At 36.7% G+C, this 22,984-nt stretch overlaps 1 protein-coding gene across 1 annotated transcript; it reads left to right on the forward strand.

The window, feature by feature from the left end:
* The first annotated feature begins 141 nt into the window (after window positions 1–141).
* Window positions 142–22,518, forward strand: NEDD1 (NEDD1 gamma-tubulin ring complex targeting factor). Its single transcript, XM_062611330.1, has 14 exons — window positions 142–337; window positions 2,206–2,300; window positions 3,714–3,830; window positions 5,349–5,489; window positions 10,747–10,976; window positions 12,185–12,386; window positions 13,959–14,142; window positions 16,971–17,093; window positions 17,290–17,337; window positions 17,791–18,011; window positions 19,028–19,190; window positions 19,473–19,629; window positions 20,466–20,532; window positions 21,223–22,518. Exons 1-14 carry the CDS (start codon window positions 202–204, stop codon window positions 21,325–21,327), a joined length of 1,989 nt encoding a protein of 662 aa, XP_062467314.1. The 5' UTR covers window positions 142–201; the 3' UTR covers window positions 21,328–22,518.
* Window positions 22,519–22,984: the final 466 nt, after the last annotated feature.

Genomic DNA, 22,984 nt, shown 5'->3' on the forward strand with positions numbered 1-22,984 from the left:
GTGTCTGCTGCTTTCAGCAGTATACTCAGCTGAATTGTAGTAATAGTGTAACTCCAAATAAATGCCTGTGTTATCAAGAAAATAGCATTAGATGGTATAGATTAAAATATTTTTGACTTCTAAAGTTGCTTGTTGCATATTTTACTTTATATACATATGCATTTAATTTTTTAATTTATTTTTGCAAAACCAGGTGCAGCCATGCAAGAAAGTATACGTTTTGCTTCATCAGGAGATGACATTAAAATTTGGGATTCCTTATCTCTAACTGTGGTGGAGCAGTTCAATCCACATACCCCCACACATCCAGTCAGCTCGCTGTGTTGGGCCAGCAATAGTATCCTTTACAGTTTGAACCGTAGTTTTGTGGGTGTTCTGCAAAATCTCAGTAATTTATTTATTTATTACATTTGTTAATGTGTCTGCGAATCACAGGCCTGATGCAGTTTTGAAGTCTTGTATGAAAAGATTTGTGTATGTTGTCAAGAAAATTTTGTGGCTCTCTGTGTTGAAGTGATGTACAAAATCAGCTCATGCTGGTAAATGCTTCTGAAGAAGTTTCTCTTCCTTTAGGAGGCTAACACTTTTTTAATGATTATGATATGCTTGAATTGCCTAACAACTGTAAAGCTTACTCATTTGTTTCTTCAATAGCTGATTACAATATTCACTTTCAACACAGTGCTTAATTTACTGACCAGGTTGAACAAAGCAATTAATAGTGCAATAAAATTCTATTTATAGTGTAGAGAGGAAAATTGTAATGAAAGATTCTATTTGTTTGTTTGTTCTTGAACAGCTTCTCATTGATTCTGATAGGCTTTGATAGCATATACTTACCATTTACTCTGTAGGCACTGGTTTTCTTTGTGCTGTTTGTAGCATTTACAGAGGAAGCCCAAACATGATGTGAAGGAAAACATTCATAGAATGGTGGTGATTTATGTGTGAGAATGGATCTGGTCCATTCAGACCTTTCACCTCAGGCTTGGAGGCCTATTACAGGATGATGATAGGTGCCAGGTGAATATATGAGCAATGCAAATGGTGTACTGTCAGATGAACAGCTTATATGGCTGTCATGGGAAAAGGTGGTGATGTCTGATCTTGATGTAAAAGGAAGGCAGGATGCTGGCACATAAACAATTAAGTCCTGCAAGTTATGAATATCTGTCCTCTTAAGTCTGCAAGTAAATGGATGGATAAGGAAAAAAGAACAATCAGAGCTCAAATGAATGTTTTGGCTATGGAGCTTGCAGAGAAATTGAAGCATAGAGGCAATGCTTTTATATATACTTATACGTGTTTAATATATTTTAGCTATAGACTGTCTTGTTATCCTTTTTTCTGCCTAGTCTCCCCTTCATCCCCGAAAACTGAAGTTTCTTACTCTGTATGCTTTTGAATGTTTGTTAATTTGTTGGGGTAAAGCACTGATTTTGGTTCTGTATAATTCTGTAAGCTAAAACGGTGCCTTAGAATGCTGACAGCAATAGGAAGCACTAATCTGCCTACCAGTTTTTGGTGTTAAATCCAGCTAATTAACCTGCATGTTCTTAAATAAGCAAATATAAAATCACTATGGGCATTGGCCTGGAGACATACAGGGAACAGATCTAAATGATTACTTGATTTGTTTGGTGTGGGGTCGAGGCAGATTCCATGCCCTGCAGTTGAAGGCTTTTCTTACTACTTTGAGGTACTTGGTATCATAAAAGGTTCTTTTGGGGGTTTTGTTTTTCTTCCCTCAGTACAGGGGGAGACAAATTAACAAACATGCATTATAGTTTAGAAACTATATGGTTTGTCACAAACAGGGCTGTTCCTTAAATCCATACTCTGCTAGACGTTCCTCTGGACTCTAGTGATAAATGGGACTCTTACTTGGGGGTGGTAGGGAAATAAAAATGTAGGCTGGTTAAGCTGTCTTAGTGGTAAAGAGCTCTTAAATAATGTCTGTCAAATATTTCTTTTCTCTCTGAAAGAAATTGCTCTGCCTTATACTGGGAAGTAAGGGCTGTAGTTAATGCAAGAGCTTCTTAATGAAAGCTTGGAAAATAGCCTTATGTTTCTATTTCTAGGTCCCTTCAAGGTACAGTACCTAGACTGTTTAACCAATCTGTCTTCTGTTTAGTAAGGGAAACTTGCTGTTGCTTATATTAATCACCAGTATAACACAATTATGGTCCTTAACTTGTGACTAAGATAGATACCTGGCCACTGCTTCTGCTGCTGGTGATAAAATAGTTGTTTCAAGCTGTAAAAGCAAACCTGTTCCACTCTTTGAAATAGCCGAAGGAGTAAGTATGAGTTATGCGGTTCCCTGTTTTTTTATTCCCCACTCCACCTTTTGTTCTGTTTGTATTGCATCTGTTCTGACTGTTGGGATCAATTTAATTTTAGTATTGTTAGAGTTATGACACATGTAAAAACATCTCCTTGTGTATAGTCAAATACATACGAACAGGGGAGAGTAGTGGTTCTACAATAGCATGTGATGCTTGTATAGCTTTATGTTAGGGGAATTGGCCTTCTGAGCTCCAGTGTGATAGCACAAGACAGCCAGTGGTCCAAACTTGATCTAATGTGTAGGTGACTGCAGAGCTCAAGTTTGAACTGCATTTTCCAACTTGAATTGTCAGTATTACGTATGCCTGTGAATTGTACATTGAAAAACATGAGTCTATGCAAAGGTTGTTCTAAGGGTGTACATGTGCCAGCTTTTGAAAATACATGAAATTCTGTTACGGTGTTTTTTTTTTTTTTTCCCCTGTTAAATGGAAGTGTGGCACTAAAAATTCTTCAGAAAGGTGGACTTAGTTTTAGGAGAGTATCTTGACTGGTTACTTGATTGACTTGATAATGCTCTAAACCATTCTAATTATTCTCTTTGGATAGCTATTCTAATGCTAATTTGGACTGGAAACTTTCTGAAAAGATGTTCAAACCTGGCCTTAAGGTTGCTGAAGCATAGGCTTTCACAAGTGGAGTGTTTGTCCAGGAGATTTTGCTAAATCTGATCTGTTACTAATGGAATCATTTCCAATTTTTCCATGTCAATAATTAGATGGACTTGTGTTTTCTTTGTTCAAATCTCAGGAACTTAAAAGTGAATTTTCAACATGATAGAACTGCATAATAATTTGTCCTCTATCTAGGTCTATCATTAAGATTGACATTTTTTCCAAAAGCTGGTACTTCAGCTATTTTAAAAAGAATCACTTTATCAAATTATGAGGTTTGCTGCTATAATATTCTTTGTAATGTTTAGGGAATGTGAAGTACATGACTTAGACAACGTTTTGATTTTCTTTTAAGGAGGCGATTTTTTTTTTTTTTTTTTTTAACTTAGCATTTTCTTTTTAAAGACTATTGGAGTGGAATCCTTATGATTGCACTTTAGGGGGGTGTAATTTAAAGGGAAAATGAATATTGATGGAAAAGGTGCTAAAAAATTGAAACAGGAAAGTAAGAGTTTACGAATTAATTTATTTAGATCTTAAAGTATATTAAACTTATGTCCAAACTGGACTGCATTTTAAATGCTTTTTGATGGGAAATGGCTGTAGTGTACCAGTAGCACTGTTGGTCAGTGGGACTCTTTGTGTTAATGAAGAAGAAAACACAAATCACTGTGCTTTTAAATAGGCTTGATAAACCCCTTAATTATCTTTAACATACTTTTTTTTTTTTTTTTCCCCCTTCTCTGTCAGGCAAGCCAGACATGTGTAAGCTTAAATACTAGTTCTTCATATATTGTAAGTGGAGGCCTTGATAACACAGTTAATATCTGGGATCTGAAATCCAGAAAGGTTTACCGTAGCCTTAAGGTAAGTTTGGCTGAGGAAGCACTGTAGCTTTCATAACTTCAGGTTTTGCTGCCAGCTGTAAAACATATGCTTTCTCTAAGTCATGTATCTGGGGGATCAAGTTCATAGATGAGAGCAAGCACCCATTAAATGTCTTGTTCAATTTTGTGTTCTTAGAGAATCACAGAATGGTTTGGGTTGGGAGGGACCTTAAAGATCATCTAATTCCAAGCCCCCTGCCAAGGACAGGGACACCTTCCACTAGACCAGGTTGCTGTAAGCCCCGTCTAACCTGGCCTTGAACGCTGCCAAGGAAGGGATAGCCACAGCTTCTCTGGGCACCCTGTTTCAGTGCCTCACCACTCTCACAATAAAGAATTTCTTCCTTATATCTAACCTACATCTCTCCTGTTTAAGTTCTTTATGTGCTGTAAATACTAAGCTTAATTTAACAATTTTAAGAATCGGCTTTTTATTTTTGGAGTTTTGTATTGATACTCTCTGATGGGGATCTTTTCCAAGGGCAGCATTTCAGGTAATTGCTGTTTCTGGTATATCAAACCAGGCAACACTTTTGTATTGGTAGAATACAGTAGTAGAACTAATGTTATGCAAAACTGGGACATGGTTGTCAACTTCTAACTGGTCCAGTATGAATTCTTTAAAACCTTGTTATGATGCCCAACTTGGGAAGGTCTAGTATATTTCCATGATGCCTTCAGTAGATGATTTGCTCTCCCTGTTAAGAGTTTATAATACTTTAGCTTTGATTTCTTCTTCTTGTTTTTTTTTTTTTGTTTTTTTTTTTTTTTTTTTCCTGGACTTTTAAAGTTACAGTTTGAAACAAAGCTACTAACTAGCTAATACAATAGTTTAAAAATCTCCTTCTCCTTTTGGGGCTAAAAGTACTTGATTGTCTTCCCCTGTGTATTCAGTAAACACGGTGTCATCATTGCAAATGACTGTATTGAAAAACTTTTTGGTAAATACGGAATCATAGAATCATAGAATCGTTAGGGTTGGAAAGGACCTTAAGATCATCTAGTTCCAACTCCCCTGCCATGGGCAGGGACACCTCACACTAAACCATGTCACCACAGGCTTTGTCCAGCCTAGCCTTGAAAACATGTGTGTTAATACTAAAAAGTGATGGAAGGGAAAGCTGGCAGTAGTACACCAGATTAACAGAAAATTTATTCAGATATCGCTGGTTTCTGGAAGAATTTACTTTTATAATAACATTAATGACATGTCATAGATATCTTTGTGGTTGTCCTGTTGAAGTATCATATATAATTGCAGCATCATCTTTACTGATTTATTAAAACAATCTTCTGAAAACAAGCAGTGGTTAAAATGTAATGGTTGATCTTCAGTACGTTCTGCTGCTGTTTCCTGGGACATTCCATAATAACTCTTAATCTTTTTAAATGTTACAGATTATCAGAAAAAAGTTTTTCTGCAAAAGCACAGATTAGGAAGAAATACGGTTATCCTGAATGTCTTTAACCATCTCCTTCTAACCTTGCTCCCCCACAGGATCATAAATGTGAAGTCACATGTGTTACATATAACTGGAATGACAGCTACATTGCCTCTGGATCTTTGAGTGGTGAAATTATCCTACACAGTGTTACCACCAATTTATCAAGTACTCCCTTTGGTTATGGCAGCCGTCAGGTAGGCTATCTGTATTAAGTTCTTTTCAGGTATGAAGCCTTAATTCACAGTGTTTAGAAATTGAAAGTACATATCAAGAGCTTTTGAGTTTTGTTAATCTGTTTCCTTTTAATTTTCAAGAGTGCACTTAAGGAAAGGAAAAGCCAGACCATTGTGTGTATTCTAGTCTCCACTTATAGTCAACATTGAAATGCAAATTTCTCAAGTATTTTTACTTATATATAGTTTACGACAAAGTTTACTTTGTAGACTCTGGTTCCCCAGGAACAAACTTCTGCATATGTTAGAACGGAATGGAAAACAGTTGGCTTTACAAACCGAAGCAGGATTTCAGTGCACGACTTGATATATGTTGTTGGAAAGAACAGCGACCACATAGCTTGGGTTCTGACTTACCCAAAATGATAAGATTTACAACTAAACAGAGACATCTGTATAGTAGGGATGAATATAAGCCTGTGTTTGGAAATAATAAATTCATTTAATTTGGAGATCAAAATTGCACAGATGCTCACGGAGAAAAGCAATGAGATTTTGTATTACCTACTTAGGTGTTTAAGTAAGATTTTGGATAAGTAGTTTGAAGGAAAACCGTACAAAAGATAAACACAAAGCATGTGTACTACTTAAGGGCTTTGGTAGGGTTTTACACTTCAATTTCTTTCTGCAGGCTCAAAAGATACTGGAGAATTATTGGATGTCATTAGGGGAATTCCCTTGATGTAAGAGCACCTGTGGTAGTAAATGAGCTGTGTTGTCCCATCAGAAGTTCCAGTGCGTGTTCGTAGTCTGAATGTTGTCTTAGGCACAGCCAAATGTTTATGTTCTTAGGCATACTTTTTTTTTTTTTTTTAATTACCAAGTCATTTTTACAGAGGTAGGAGCTGCCTAGGGGATGCAGAAACATCGCTTTGGTCCTAAACCTGACCTTTAATGTTGCAGGAAATACTGAAGTTTTGACTTACTCATTTTCTGTTACTGCAACAGCTTTTTTGGTCCTCGATTACAGCTAGAGTGTGAAGTTAAATTTGTCTGCTGTCTAGCATGAACAGTATTAACTTGGTGAAAAATCTCTTACAACTTTATAGCATTGCGGGAATTGCGGTATACTTTCTGTTGAAAAATCTCTGTTAAATTCAAACTCTCTCTGCTTTTAGGTGCTGCAGTGTCTGATCCATCACCAGTCTCATACTTACATTGAAGCAAAATTGTACTTCATACTTGGTTTGATGTTAAAAATCCATCTGTGTAGTCAGCTCATTTTTCTGATTGGATTGTTACAGTCTCATGAAATATGTGAAGAGGAGGCAGGAACTATAGGGAAATCCATGGTGGGATTACGTGGCTGAGATGAGTATCCAGAGCAGGGACTATGCTGCTAGTTAATTTGAAAATTAAGAAATTCTTATGAGGATGATTTACATCAACCTGTTTGATATATTTGACTCTTTCCACCAAAAAGTGATTAGGAGTAAGTGATGCAATGAATAGCTATTTTGGTAGATGAGATCAAGAGGCCTGCTGCAAAGCTGAGTGACCTTTAAGATGGATAAAGATATTTGAAGTTTTAAATCAAAGTAATTGCAAGCACAGGGCTACTGTTCACTTCTGAAAGGGTCTATAACATTTTCTAAAGGGGGGCAGTTCTTTGATTGCAGTCTTAATTTAAAATGGAATTGAGCTGTAATTCTGTAATGAGATGGCTACTTAGATGTCCCAGTTTATCAGCTTATTTTACATCCTAAAAATTATCTTTCTTCTTATGTGCAAAAATAGCTTTATTTTTTGTTTGGGGGTTTAATTGGTACTTGTAAAGAATTTCAGGGTTAATTGTGCACTGAAGCAAATATCTAAGACTAGTGTAATTCTGTTAGATTTAAAAAGCCTTTACTTGATTTATAGTTCAGGGGCCCAATTTTCTAAGAGTAATCTTGAATAGATACCCAGTGTATTGTCCTGTTTGATCCTGGCACTAGCTGTCTGGCTTAGTAGGGTTCACCTCTCCCTAGTAACTTTTATTTACAATTGGGGAATGTGAGGTCAAACTGACCTTACAAAATTTAGCTTGTCTTGTGTTTGTGTTACCATGATGGAATGTAGTTTCCTTGCCAGTTAATTTCTGATATTGGATAGACTCTAAAAGCAGTAGAATAGCCCAAGGTTGCAGTGCTTTCTGTGACTTTAACCAATTTTCTTTTCATATGAGCATTGGCCTATATTCTCTTAACTGATTTTGATTTAGAAACACCTTTGTGCTTTATTAGAGTTGAGTTCTTGCACAGAGTTGTTTGCAAATCCTGTAATTTGTCTTTGCTGTTGGTATTTATTTAGACTACCAGATTCTTATCTGCTTGCTGTTGTGAGGATGAATTAAGGTATGTTTCAAAACATGTTTGCTCAAGTCTTCACTGCCTGGTGGTATTCTCCTAGCAACAGGATTTAGTTCAGTTGTTTGAACAGCTGGCTAATTTGTAAAGAAGTGTGATGAGTTTTGGTCACTCCATGCAGTGAAAATAGTTTTAAAAGCTGAAGACTATCAACTGTATTTACCTCTGCTTTCTCACTTACAAGGCTCAGTAAGGTATAAAGGAGATTAAGAAACTATACTGTCTTTAAATAAGGTAATTAATGATGCTAGACCACTTGGTTTAACTTTGGGCTTTTTGCTTGTTTCCCAGTGGTGAAAAAGTTCTTCTCAGCAATGGGCCAACTCTTTTCTGAAGTGCACTGTTCCTTATTTGGCTGTTTTATTGTGAAGCTTAAAGATAAAACTTCAAATTAATTGACTTCTTTTGGGAGATGAAATGTTTTGGCTTTATCTTGTCAAGCAGCCTTTCAGAGATGAGGTTTTTTCATGCCGCCTTTCAGCTGTCAGGGCAGGAGTTTGAAACTTCGACATGTAGCATAGTCAGGGATGCATTTGACTGTCTTGTAGAAGTGTATTCAAATTTAAGCACCTCTGTTCCATGAATCTGATCTAGAAATTGCATTGTTGTGAGTGAAGTTTGTTGCTAACCTAATTCAGTGAAAGTGAGGAGTAAATAGGAGCTTCCTCACATCTCCTTCATCAGCAACCTGAAATTAAACTTTTAAGCTGTTCTGAGGAAACACCATGACTTCAATGGGAAGTGGGGAACAGAGGTAATATGGAGAAGAATGTATATGAAAGAGAATGGAGAGCTTGCCTTGGGCCTGTGAGATTAAAAGGGAAAATGAGAAAAGGAAATGGGAGACTTGGCAGGATAGTAAGGGAGGCTTGAGGAAAGCTGGAGAAAGTAATCTTGGTGGGCAGGAGGATGGAGGAGTGAGAAAGTGGAACATGAGCAAATGCCAGAGGCAGTAAGGAAGGTATTTGGAGCTGAAGAATTTAGAGAACTGTGAGGGACAGGCATGTTTGCCATGTAAATCATGTACATAATTGAAGCTGTTATTCCTGAGTCACTCAGTCTTTCCTTTTTTAATGTAAACAAACTGAAAATGCTAATAAAGATGTCTCCATGTCCAGTGGAGGACCATATTGATTATAAATAGTCATCTTCTGTCTTATTTGAATATGCAGTTGAGGGTGCTGCTTTGTGGAGCAAATAGGCTTCCAGTGAGACATGCAATACAAGTGCTAGTTTGGAGGCATGTGAGCCAACACATCTCCATTAAAATGAAGTTAAAGAGAGAAATAGGATAAAATCCAGTACAATTCATTGTGGTGTGGTCTATACTGGAATAATATAATAGCTTTCTGAGAGCATTTTCAGACAAATAAAATGTAACATCTCTCATCCAGCTGGACTTGAGTAGAGCCTTATTTCAGTGCCTTGTGAGAAGAAGAGGATGTAGGTTAGAAAAGGATCGAGAAGGGGTAAGAAATAGGCTGTAGGAAAGAAGACAGTATGTAATATTGAAAGAAAATATTTGTTGGGTTAGCAGCAGCTAATCTTGTTTAATGTTTTCTGCAATGGTTATGACAGAGAAGTAGAGCTCTGATGAGACACAGTTGGAAGATATTGTCCGTAAGAGAGGATTGTGGCAGTGCCCATAAAGGATTGAAATAATATACATGGGAACAAATATCACAGGATAAAAATTGAGACATCCCCACTGAGGCCTTTCTTATTAGACTAGGATTTGAAAAGTCCCAAGAGAAAGAAGGGCTCGGGCTGCTTGATCATAAAATGGCAGTAAGCAGCCAGAACAGACTGAATCACAAGAAAGAAAATGCAATCTAGGATATGTTGGGATAGGTATTTACAGTACAAAATGGAGGAAGTGTTACTGCCTTTGCTAAGGCAATAGCAAAATATTTTGAGGATCATACAAGATTTGGGTTGTCCATATGCAAGAAAGATACAAACTATGAGAGCTGCAAAGAGATTGATGGTACTGAAAAAGTCTTTGGAGGCTGTATCTTGCATATTGCATATAGTGGAATAAAGCCTGAAAGAAGGTGAGGTATCGATGTTTATTAAAACAGGAAAAAGCAGCACTGGGGAGTTTGGAAGCAATTTAAGTGTAAGGGCATTATTGGCACAGGAGTGAATTGGTGCAAATGGATCATAAATTAATCTGGAAATTAAGTATTGTAAGTTAGTATTAGAGCAGTGAGTTTCTGAAATATCCTCTGAACCTATATGGTGTAAACAAAATGCTTGCCTGCTTCTGAAAGGCAAGTTAAGGTCCTGAATTACATGATTCTGGGATAGCAAGGCTGCATGTGATAAAACATGCAAAAGTCTGTTCTTCTGCAGGATCTACATGCATAACTCTGGAGTCTGTCTTACCTAATTGGCTTATATCAAATACTTAAAATCAGTGCAAGGGAATTAAGTTTAATGTTCTTTACAGGCGACTAAGCAGTAAAATAATGTAGCTTTACACTGCACTGATTTTAGATGTGGTATGGGTTATTTTGTAGTGTGTGTGATGGCATGATACTTGATGAAAAATCAAGAAACTTTTCTAGAAGTTTGTGGTTTTGGTTTTTTTTTAACCTTGTCATTCGTTTTGCTGATCAGCTCATATGGTACCCCATACTGGTACGTGGGAAAAAAAAATATCTGCCCCTCTAATAGCAAAAGTGGCATAGTAATGAAAAGTGGTTTTTTTTTTTTAAAAACACATTTTATTTTTCAGCATGGCCAGCCATTCTAAACTACTTTAACTTAGTGTAGCATCTGTATTTCTAATGTGTTTGTATGTTTAGAAAATAATCTAGTATGGTGTTGATAGTTATTACACTTCATTTTTTATGTCTATTTTACAGCCTGTTCGACACTTGAAATATTCATCCTTTAAGAAATCCTTGCTGGGCAGTGTTTCTGACAGTGGAAATGTAACTCTATGGGATGTAAATAGCCAGAACCCATATCATAATTTTGAAAATGCTCATAAAGCACCAGCTTCAGAAATCTGCTTTTCTCCAGTGAATAAGCTGCTGCTTGTAACTGTAGGTTTGGATAAAAGAATTATTCTCTATGACACCTCAAGTAAAAAGTGAGTATTTTAAAGACCTTTTGATTTTGGAAGGATCCTTATTTGTTTCTTGTGAAATGAAAAGGCATGCCAAACTATGAAATGAAACATTTAATTCAGACCATATTCAGAATGGTTGAAGTGGTTGGCATACTGCTACTGGAGAACCTGTCCCATAGTCCATTTTGCTTTTTTATTTAAAAACCAAACAGGCACCCCCCCCCCCCAATAAACAACTAAAAAAATCCCAAGGCATGGGGCAACTAATTGAGGTGCTACATCCAAGTGACTGCTCTGCAGTGCTTGTGTGGAGGCTTTGCTTGTTGATGCAGAACAATTAGCTTCTCTAAGGGGCAGTACAGCTTGTGAGGACCTTCATGCCCCTTCATGCCCTTGAGCTTAGTTTGTCTGCTTTTCTGCTTCATGATAGAAGACACAACTCCGGTGCACAGAGCTGCTGAGATAGCAATCCTTAAATATTATAAAGTCATAGAATGGTTTGGTTTGGAAGGAACCTTAAAGATCATCTAGTTCCACTTTCCTGCCATGAGCGAGGACACCTTCAACTAGACAAGGTTGCTGAAAAGCCCTGTCCAGTCTGTTCTTGAACACATCCAGGGATGGGGCAGCCACTTTCCTGGGCAACCTCTTCCAATGTCTCGCCACTCTCACAGCAAATAATTATTCCCTTAAATATGGTAGAGTATTGGTTTGAAAAGAAGGAAACATGGGGCATAGGTGATGGGACTGTGTAATAAGAGGGTAGGACAAAGGGCTTCATGGTTCTGGTGTGAGCTGTGCTTTCACTCCGGCTGAATAAAAGCAGGAGTCTGGCTTCTAGGCAAACTAGAACCTGAAGTTGTTCCTAGAGTTGCGAGAAGGTTAGAGAATGCAGGCTTGGGAAGCTAAAGGATGTACAATGTATGATTGCTACTTAAAATTATGACAGTCAATCATGTTGGTGTCAGCTGCTGTTATGAAGGCAGTTTGATCCTGTCCTGGTGGAATTTGGGGGGGTACACACAGTCTTTGATTTGTTAAGCAGGAATGTGTAGTATAAGCCTAATCCACTGTTCCGTAAGGTATTTCCCTGAATTTACTTGGCACTAGAGAAGTGGAACTGCGGACCCGTAGCTGAATTATGAAGTTTTATTTTTAGATACTCTGTTTTGAGGTCTAACTTTTGAACTCTAAAAGCTTCTTTATCCTGTCCTTTCTCCTATTTGAAGGTTACTGACAACAATAGTAGCTGATTTTCCTCTGACAACAGTAGACTTCATGCCTGATGGTACTACTTTGGCTATAGGATGTTCCCGGGGAAAAATCTGCCAGTATGACTTAAGACAACTGACATTACCAGTGAAAACAGTTGTTGCTCACAAAGGCTGTGTGAAATGCATACGTCTTCAGTTCAGTAGCACTTTTTCCAAGGTAAAAAACTTTCCTTTTTATGAGTCAATACGTAGATTGATGAAAGTTAAGCATAAGTTTAAATTCTAAAAGAAAATGTTAGCATTCCATTTCTAAGCATTAATGATGCCAACAAAAGTGGTTCACACCAAGGCAGAAATTGTAAACTGCTTGGTCTTCAGTGCCATTTTAAGTTTTTTTAATTTGGAATTCCCCCCACCCCACTCTGTTTTCACTGAGTGAAACTTTAGTCTTGAATTTGCTGGTGTGAATATGCTGCCATTGCAGATTGGTTTGTGGCACCTTAGACTCATTCGTGGGCAGTAGTAGAAAGGTCTATGGTGGCCCTTCCACTTAAGAGGAAGACACGCAGCTCCCTGTCTTCAGGTATTTTGCATGGTCTTTTGCAGGTGTAAATACATAGTAAAGTTGATTAAATAATAGAGAAGGCTTAAGAGGTTCTTCCAAGACTTAATTAGGCTCTACTGTAGCCAGAAATCCCACTGCCCATGCAGTGGAGACAGGGAGAACCTTTGAAGGGGGTTCTTTATTTCTAGGACAGTTACTGCTAGTGGTTGAGTGTTTGTCCTGGGTTCAGCCATAACAGTTATTTTTCTTCTTAGTAGCTGGTGCAGTGTTGTGTTTTTTACTTCAGTTTGCGAACAGTGCTGCTAACACACAGATGTTTTCAGTTGTTGCTCAGTAATGCTTACCCTAATCAAGGACTTTTCAGTCTCATGCTCTGCCAGCAAGGAGGGGCACAGGTAGCTGGGAGGAAGCGGAGAGATCCAAACTAGCCAAAGGGTTATTCCATGCCATAGCACGTCATGCCCAGTATAGAAACTGGGGGGAGTTACCCAGAAGGCCCAGATCGCTGCTCAAGTAGGGCTGGGTATTGGTTGGTGGGTGGTGAGCAATTGTGTTGTGCATAACTTGTTTATTGTTTTTTTTTTTTATTATTATTTTTCCAAGTTTTATATTCTCTCCCATTGTTATTTCCCTTATTATTATTGCTGGTGGTAATAGTAGTTTTGTATTATACCTTAGTTACTGGTATCAGCCCATGAGATTTACATTCTTTCAATCCTCCTCCCCATCCTGTTGGGAGCAGTGGGAGGAGAAGGATGGGGGGGTGAGCAAGTAGCTGCATGGTTTTGAGTTGCCAGCTGGGCTTAAGCCACAACACTGTTCCTTTGCAATTTAGAGCCCTTAATAATGTAATCTGTTTTTTTGTTGTTGTTTTCTTTTGGTTTTTTTTTTGTTTTCACCTCTTATCGCTAAACCTAGGATCAAAATTGGCTCATGCCAGGGCACTGCATTGTTGATACCTTAAGTTCTGTTGCTATTCTTTTGCAGTCCCACATAGTATTCAAGTAGTAATACAGATGTTTCCCATCTTCTTTGAAATTACGTTAAGATACTTTTTAAAATATTTGTAAAGGCATATCTCCTAGGCAACCTTTGCAACTTGAACTGAGGGTTGGGTTTGTTTTTTTTTTTTAGTATTTTGAAGGAGAAATACTCGCTTATATTTTTACTTTTAGCTGAAGGAATAATAACTTCTCTTTGTTCTATTTTTTTTTTTTTTTCCAGTCTAACCTTACGAGTTCTTCAAATAAACCTGTATCCAAAAAAGTAGAAGTCAAAGCTGGTACTAATCTTGGAGGAGTTCAAAATACTGGCATAAAAAACGTTGCCTCTCAGGCGTCAGCAACAGTTTCATCTGTGACACTGCCAAAAGAGAATAAGGGAGGAGAGGTTCTTCAGGAGAAAACAGGTAGTGTCCTCTTCCTGCTCTTACAATAATATTAGGCATAATGTAGAAGGTGGAAGGAGTATTTTGTACCTTGACCATTACAGTATACAAATTTCATTGTGGGAAGGGCATTTGTTTGAAGGAACTGCATGTGCATCTGCTCCTTTTTTCTCTCCTGCTGGGTTAGACACACTAGGAGACTGTGGGAAGTGAATTGGGAGCTACTTCAAGCTTTAGACATGTGAAGTCTAGAATTCGGGACTTGAAGGAGAAAACTATGGTAATACTGTGGGGCTCTTTTGTAAACAAAATCTACAGGAAGTCAGAATGCATACATGATGTATTTTTTGATGTCCTTTTTTTCGTATGGAATGCAGAGCTAATGAATTGTAATTCTATTAATAAGCAGGAGTAACAGGCCTTATCTAAAAAAGTCAACCAAACAAAGCACAGGGAAAAAGAAACCTAGTCTAAAAATCCAAGTGAGAACTGAACTGTATTTTTGTGTGAGGCATGACTCCAATATCACATGGTAGGAAAGATGTTAAATATAGCTGCAAGTATGATTAGTTGTATAACCGTACTTGCTATTTATGCTTCTGAAATTAACAAGTTCTTTACAAGAATCCTGAGCATTATTCAAAATTTCTGCCACTGTGTGAAATGTATTCTTAAAATTTTGAGTTCAGGAGTTCTGACTTCAATTCTGGTCATATCAGTTACACTGTTAGTTTGATTATTGGAAAAAGAAAGTCTTCAAACCATTTTAATGCAACAACACTTTTCCCCTCCTCTTTAAGGGAAATACATTTAGCAACAGTAACTAGGCAATAAGCCACTGCAGTCCGTGGGGACTTGTATTAATGACTTCCCTTGGGTATGCAGTGAAGTACGAAGTGAAGTAGAATGCTTCCTATGTATACAAGAAGTGTTACTAATCAACATTACTGAACGGTGTGTAAAATTTGATTTCTGTTAAAATATATGTTTTCTTATCTTTCTTTGAAGATGTAATAGCTGTTACCCCTTAGCAGGACCATGCGTAATATATAAATATTTTAAGAAAATAAAGGCTCACCAAGTAAAGCAGATATTTTTCATTGAACCGAGTGTTCACTAGAAGTAAAGACCTCTATATACGTCAGAAGATGGAGTCTTTATACTTAAAAATGGTAATGGATGAGGGATCACAAACTGTATTTGTTCTGTGGAAGCTCTTCTGGACCCTGATTATGGGCTCTAACTTTGGAGAAATAAGGAGCATTCGGTTAAGCAATTTGACAAAATATTTAAAACAAAAAAACAACTCTTTAGACAGCTGTAAAATATCTGTGGTAAAAAGACCCAGACTATTTATAAGTACAAAAGTATAAATGAAGTCAGAATGTGATGAGAAGTTTGGATGTACTTTGAGTTGGCTTCCCATAAAACTTCTATTTAACAGCTGTCCTCTGGTTTAGGCGCTTACTACGTCTAGATTTACTCGGTAAAAATATACAAAAGACATTTTGCCCTATTTTATGTTATGCTTTTTCCATGTAGATCCTCTGTAGATGTTGGCACAGGTTGATAACTACACTTCTAGTTTAACTTCCTGTTTAACTTGCACTAGCAAGTGCAGTCCTGCGTCACAACTGATGTATGTGAAGGTGTGGAAAATGTGACATATTAATGCATTTAAAAATGAAACCTTAAACCTGACTCAGGTTCCAGTTTATGTGAATACTTGGACATGCTTAATTGTAGTCATCCACAAAGTCACATTTTGATCACTTGAAAAAGTAGTATGGAGAGGAAGTATACATACACCTATACTACTTCTCTATGTATATAGAAAGGTTTTATGAACAATGGTTTGTTAATTTATTTTATTAAAGTAGGCACAAAATAAAGCTTTTGTATGTACAGGTGATTTACTTACAGGACATTTATTTATGTCTTGCATAGCACAAATGCTCTTTGACCAGTTCTTATCTTATACAAGCAGAATCTAGGCACTTTTTTGATTTAGCAGTTTGGTGATGACAGCATAGCTGCTTGCTTATTGTCCTGATCTGGCTTTCAAACATACTAAATTGTGAAAATTATTTAGATGGTTATCTTAGCGGTTCAGTTCACTTCTCCATGTATTCCTCATGTAAAAACTGTAGTTTGAATAATTATTGAGCTTATTTTTGGACTTCAGATATGCTTCCATTCTTCAGATGACTGTCCCTTCTATCATGTATAGAAAAGCTAATTTTTTATTCCTTTCCTGATTGAGTCAGGAATGGGGCTTGAGGGTGGATGAGGAAAGGTCTAGGAACAGGTTTCTTTTGTCTACAACTGTAACCTCACTCCAATTTGCTAGTATTAGGTACAAGCAGAGACTATCATAACATCAGGTAAACTTTAAAATAGATGTTTCATAGAATTCCCATTAGCATGCTTAACGGCCCCAGTGAAGCAAATTTCTTGTAGAATAAATTTAAATTTTGGTCATTTGATTGTGGTTACCTTCTTAGCAGAAGGTGCATTTGCCAGTTTTCATTTCACCTGATAGTCCATAAATTTGCTGCATCCATTATGTAGATTTATCTGAAAATGAATGCATTATTCAGTTTGGCAACTCTCCCTCTTAAAGAGGACAGGAATGTGACTATCTTATTTCTGTTAATAAGTATTGTAACTTCTAGTTATGTTCATCTTTGTTGCCAGCCCAAATGAGGAAGTTAAAGTTGACCCTCTAACTGGAATCTGTAGAAGGATCTAATGTGCATTTTGCACTTACCAGGCATTGTGATTGCTGTGAGATTGTTTAGGGATAACTTTGTTATCAATTACTAACTGACTCTTACTGTCTTTTTAAGGCTTTCCCCATAGTTGCAGCTTGGATGTGATTCCATCTAAAGAAACAGATCATGGGAAAAGTGCTGATAATATTATTGTCAGTCGAAGCAGTTTAGGAGATGTGTTTTCTCCAGTCAGAGATGGTGAGTTGTTAATACTGAAATTTGTGAAGCATCATTCATCTACATATATCATGACATCTTGACGTTGTGTGTTACTGGCCACTGTACCTATTTGGTATTTGGATTTGTCTTTGACTATGAACTCAATGCAATGATGTGAATATTGGTGTAGGTTTTGTTTAATAAAGAATTTGTCTTGTGTTCTGATATTTTGTAGATATTATTGCAAACAAAGTGAATGAAGATCCTCAAGGAAAAGGAGATGGTAAATACACTTTCAGTACATTTTTCTTTGATAGTGATAGGCCTTTGAAGGCCTATGCTAATTATTATATGCTAATTTTGTTCCACCATTGAAAATAAGCAAACAATGAAAGCGGACACTGAAAAAACTGAACTTTTCTGTAAATTGGCTAACACAGTGAAGTGCTAAGACACAGCTTGTTAACAGGAAATTAAGAGTACTATCCTAAAGTGATTCTGGTTTTCCTTTATGCAATTTATAGTGATATATAGAGGCTTCACTTGGTTTATTCCTTTCATACAGATAGTGACAGCATAAGTTGGATTTAAGGATTTAGTTTCTGTGGGTGCATTTTGGGTGATTTTATTGTTTTTTTTTTTGTGGGTGTGCAGGTGTTTTAATTATGGGATTGAATTAGCTGTGTGGTGGTTTCTTTTTGCACCTGTGTGTTTCACCATTCTGTCTTCATCTTAGGTGTGGAGTTTCAGTCCTACATTTTGGGTGTGGATTTTCTCCCACATCTCACCACTGCCTTTCCGGCAAAAAGAAACCCTGTGGGCAGTAGTGCACAAGGAATACGGTCCAGCCCATTACATGCTCTTGTAGGGTCTCCAATTAAAGAAGAAGAACATCCAGAGGCAGACACAAAGAAAATAAGTCTTGGAAAACAAGAATCTACAGAACTCTTAAAGCAGGTATGCTATTTTAATGCCTATATGCGATCTTTTTAGAAACTTCACAGAATACTATGACTTGAAGGAAAATTCTGTAATAGTGTCCCATCTAATCTTGTTTTGTGACTGTTCACACTAGTGACAGATCTGTAAAATGTTGTGCAGTCTGAGTGTGTTGGCCTTCAGCAGTGGAAGATAAATGTATGCTTCTCTTAAATAAGCTCAGGTTACAAGAGTTTATATGAAACAAAACTGGGCTAGCCTGAAGAATATTTTTATTTTTCTAGAAAATCATAGAATCATAGAATGATTTGGTTGGCAGGGGCCTTAAAGCTCATCTAGTTCTAACCCCCTGCCGCAGGCAGGGACACCTTCTACTAGAGCAGATTGCTCAAAGCCCCATGCAACCTGGCCTTGAACACTGCCAGGGATGGGGCACGCGCAACTTCTCTGGGCAACCTGTGCCAGTGTCCCACCACCCTCATAGTGAAGAATTTTTTCCTTATATCTAATCTAAATCTACCTTCTTCCAATTTAAAGCCATTTCCCCTTGTAAGAAGTCCCCCTCTAGATTTCTTATAGACCAAGAAGGTCTTGTAGATCAAGAATGACCACTAGTTGGTTGCTGACTAGTATGATTGTTGTTTATTAGGTCAATTCCACCCTCTTTTTTCCTTATCTGCATCTAAGATATCTTTGATATGCTTCTGGAGAGACCCTGCCTTCTTTTGTATCACTTTTGAGAAGTCTTGAGTTGGCTAGGAATGATGCTTATAGTATCTCCACAGAATGTTTGATATGAAAATTAAGAGGCCCCTGCCTTTTGTGCTCTTTTCTGTCTGTGTGCACTTGAGGCAATTTTGAATATTTTAGCAATCCATTTGTAAGATGTCTTGCTAGAAAACGAAAAGCATGTATTTGTGAGTAAGTTCTTAAAAACATTTGCAAGTGCATTTCTGAAAACGAAGTTTTCAAGCGCAATTAGGTAATTATAAGAAGTAGAGTTAGTATTTTTTTATTGTTGCTTTTATTTTTAGGGTCAGCTTTCACAATCGAGTTCATCAAGTGCAGAATCTGTAACTTTAAGTCCCCCACCATCATTCACTGCTGTAAAGGCTCCTGAGACAAATGAGAGACTAGCGAAGAATACTCAGGCCCATCCTGCATATGATCTACCAGTAAATGGTACTACCTCAACAAGTAAGTTGATCATTTTGATTGTAAACTCATATGAAACCTGATAAAATGGCCTTAGCGTGAAAACAGAACATCCGATGTTGCTGCTTCTTTAAATCCAGTTAGACCTCCTAGAATATCTGTAGTTGCCTCTGAAAAGACTCAGTCTAAATCTATTTTTTTTATTAAGTAATATTTTAGATAAAATACTGACAAGCCTCAAGACAAATAAAAATTCTTGTACTCCATTACACTGATTTTTGTTTGTTTGTTTTAAACATTATTTATTTATGTTTAATTGTAAAGGTCCAAAGATAACATCACCAGTTGCTGCTGGAATTGCAAGTTCATTGTCAGAAAAAATAGTAGAAAATATTGGGAGTAGCAGACCAAATGCACCTCTGACATCATTCCAAATAAACTTCATTCAGAATATGATCCAAGAAACCATGGATGACCTCAGGTACTGGTATTCATGCAGGATATTTTTGTTTTCAGTGGCATGCATTCTTTGTAAGATATTTGAGCGTCTGCTTTAAGAAATTTCTACTTTTATCAGAAAATGAAACCATTAAGAGCCCTAATCTCAGAAATCTAGCTTTGTTGACTGATTAAACTGCTGTCTCTGAAGGCAGTTAATGCATGGCTTTGCTAGCATGTTTTCAGAATGAGTATCTGAATAATTTTTGGGTGGTAAATTTATCAGCATAACAAGGTCCTTACTGCCTTTATGAAACCTTGTGCTGATTTCTTTCCCTCCCCACTCATACCTGGTCCCAGCAGGAGAAATTTCTCTTAAATTTGACACTGTGAAGAGTTTGATCTAGGCAGTTGACTTGTACTGGCTATGACTGTTGTTAGCTTGGCGTGTATAAAGTAAAGTACCGTGTGTATTTTTTACTGGTGAAGTTTTACGTTTAACAATGTCTGTGTGGTAAGTGATGGTGTCAGATTACTTGGTGTTTGTAGATACCTAACTAACATTCCACTTGTCATGAAAGAAGTCAAGTTAGCATGGATTTAGAGTGGAGTTTGAAGCAGGTAGAGCTGTTGAGGGAGCTGTATCTAGGGCATCATTGGCTAACACATGTTTTAAGGTGAAGTATGTTGACTGAGATGACGGAGGGAAAAAGGACTGCTGATGACAAAAAGCAATGCAAAATTAGCTTAGTAGGTCTGTGTGCTATAGCTGTTCTGTGTCTGCCAACAGAAAAATACATGGAATACTTTTAAATATCTTGAAATAAGAATATAGTATAGTAAAAATCCCGTGTTGACCTTTTGCAATTCTTCCCCCAGAGAAGCATGCCATAGAGATATTGTGAATTTGCAAGTGGAGATGATCAAGCAATTCCATGTGCAGTTGGTATGTATAAACAGCATGATGGGAAACACATTCACTTTTCCTTTTAGTAATACCAAGGCATGCCAGCTTCTCAAAATTGAAAATCAGTTTTGCTTATTACAAACAAGAAAGGGAGGATTGGATGTGAAGGAGGAAGAAACTGTAAACTGGAATCTGTTAAACTGTTTTATGCTGGATAAATAAAGGGAGCATATGCATTGGGTAGTTACTATGAATTCCATATTTCAGGAGTTATAAAAAGACAAAAGGGAGACAAATTCAGCTGTCATTTTGACAGGACTAAGGGCTGGAGTAAGGAAGAGGGATGGAATTCAAATAGAAAGCTTACTTATAGGTACTGCATTGCATACTGAACTATGTTCTTTAGCTTCACCTTTTTATGAATCTTTGTTCTTTTGATCTGCATTACAAAGACCTTGTCTGGGTACTGAACATTTTAATGGAATCTCTATTAGTAGATTCTCATCCAGAAGAAGTGCAAAATATCCTTTGATAAATTATTCACTAATATATAAATGATCAAAATACTGTATGTCAGTATAAAAAAAAAAATCTTACTTTTCTTACCAAAGTTTTTAAAGAACAGTGTTATCTATGTTATTTAATTTTCAAAAGGGATATGAAAACGGATAGGGTAAAATTGGAATAATTAACTATAGCTACTGATTGGGACTTTTTTCTTTTCTCTAGAATGAAATGCATGCTTTACTTGAAAGATATTCTGTAAATGAAAGCTTAGTAGCTGAAATTGAGAGACTACGAGAGGAAAACAGAAGACTGAGGACTCATTTCTGAAAGATTTACGCTGCTAATTTTATTAGCATGAACTCACTACAGGTGGTGTGTTGCTTATGACAGATCATCCGTCATCACTGAAGTATTGTATGAAGACCTGCTATTATTTTGAACATGAGTCTTTCTTTCTAAATAAATGGTGCAAGATGCTACATGTAATTATAAAATTGTAACTGATAAACACTGTAAAAAGAATGTTTGCGTACTCATGCTAACCACCTTGAAATACAGCCTTCTAACAGAAAAACTAAAAGGATAAGTACATTATCGGAGTTCTAGCAATATGTGAAGTGCCTTTTTACAAACAAAATCAAACCAGGACAGATGCCTTTTCTGTAAGAATTTTTGGCTATACCTACTTTTCTAGCTGCTTCTTTATTTTACTGTTGTCAGAAACAATCACTGTAGCTTGCCTTTCAGATACTTTTTTTGGAGAAAAAGGGGAGAGAAAGCTCATCTTCTGGGTGATACGGAGCCTTGTTTGTAAGGAGCTGGAAAGTACAGTATTTGGTTAACTTTATGCAACTGGCAACTTTTATCCTGAGTTAAACTAAAGCATGAAAATATTCCCAGATTCAGTGCTATGATCTTTCTTATTATATTTGTATGACTGAAATTTGTGCATGTCTGCTGTAAACTTTGTTGCAAATATGGCTTTCACTACACACAGAGATTTTTGTTACAGCTTTAGCAATGAAACTAGAATTCTTTTTATTTATTTTTGTCATAGCTTGTCCAGTCTATCTGCAGCTTTAGACTTCCACATGTAAGTATACTCGGACATTAATAATATACCATTGTGTAGATGCAGTCTTTCTGTTTCTGACTTGAGCATCTTTTGGGCCCTCTCCTGCTTGCTTTTAATTCATAGTGGACAACACAATATTGAGCAGTTGTATTGCAGTTTTGCCTCTTGTCTGTTTAGCATAATTGTAGCCTTTTTGTGATAGCTGCATACCAAATCTAACCAGTATTTCAGTTGTATGATTAACATAACAAACCTTAAGGAGAAGTCATTACTTCAGTAGCGTAATGGTATCATACTTGTGTGTAAACAGTTCTGAAATGAAGCTGAGTATGAAGTTCTGAATTTGCTGAAGTTCATGGGAGGTTTTGCTTGGCCTTTTTTTCTGCCAAGAGATTAAATTAAAACTTCAATTTTAAATTAATTTTAAAAATTTAACATTAATTTTAATTTTATATTAAAAACTTGTCTGAGTGACTCCTACAAGTGCTTCTTGCTACTAGAATTGTTCTGGAGGCTTCTGAATTTTCACAATATTTTGTTTTCTTTTCACACAATCAAAACTCAGAACCAGGAAAGTCTGAGAACATGGTGAGTTAACTAGTTACAACATCTAGTGCTTAAGTCCATGATGGCACTCTTGTACTAAATCAGAAAGCCATAACATATAGTGTAACTTATTTTTATATGTTGTAAAACTTAAAAAAACCAAACCCTATGTATACCTTTCCTCTATTTTTAGCTTTTTCTAAAAAAGAGACTGTTCCTTTTTTCATGTCATTTAATGACAAATACAATCTTGTAGCAAAATGAGAGTGTTCAAGTATCCTTTAATATTAGGGACAGGACTTGAAATGTTTGCAGTTCTTCTGCTTTTATAAGCTTTTAAAATATTTCTGTATCAAATCTGAC

This window comes from Pezoporus occidentalis, unplaced genomic scaffold, assembly GCF_034315485.1.
Source record: "Pezoporus occidentalis ecotype Australia unplaced genomic scaffold, CSIRO_AGI_Poc_V1 ctg152, whole genome shotgun sequence".
In the NCBI taxonomy this organism is placed as follows: domain Eukaryota; kingdom Metazoa; phylum Chordata; class Aves; order Psittaciformes; family Psittacidae; genus Pezoporus; species Pezoporus occidentalis.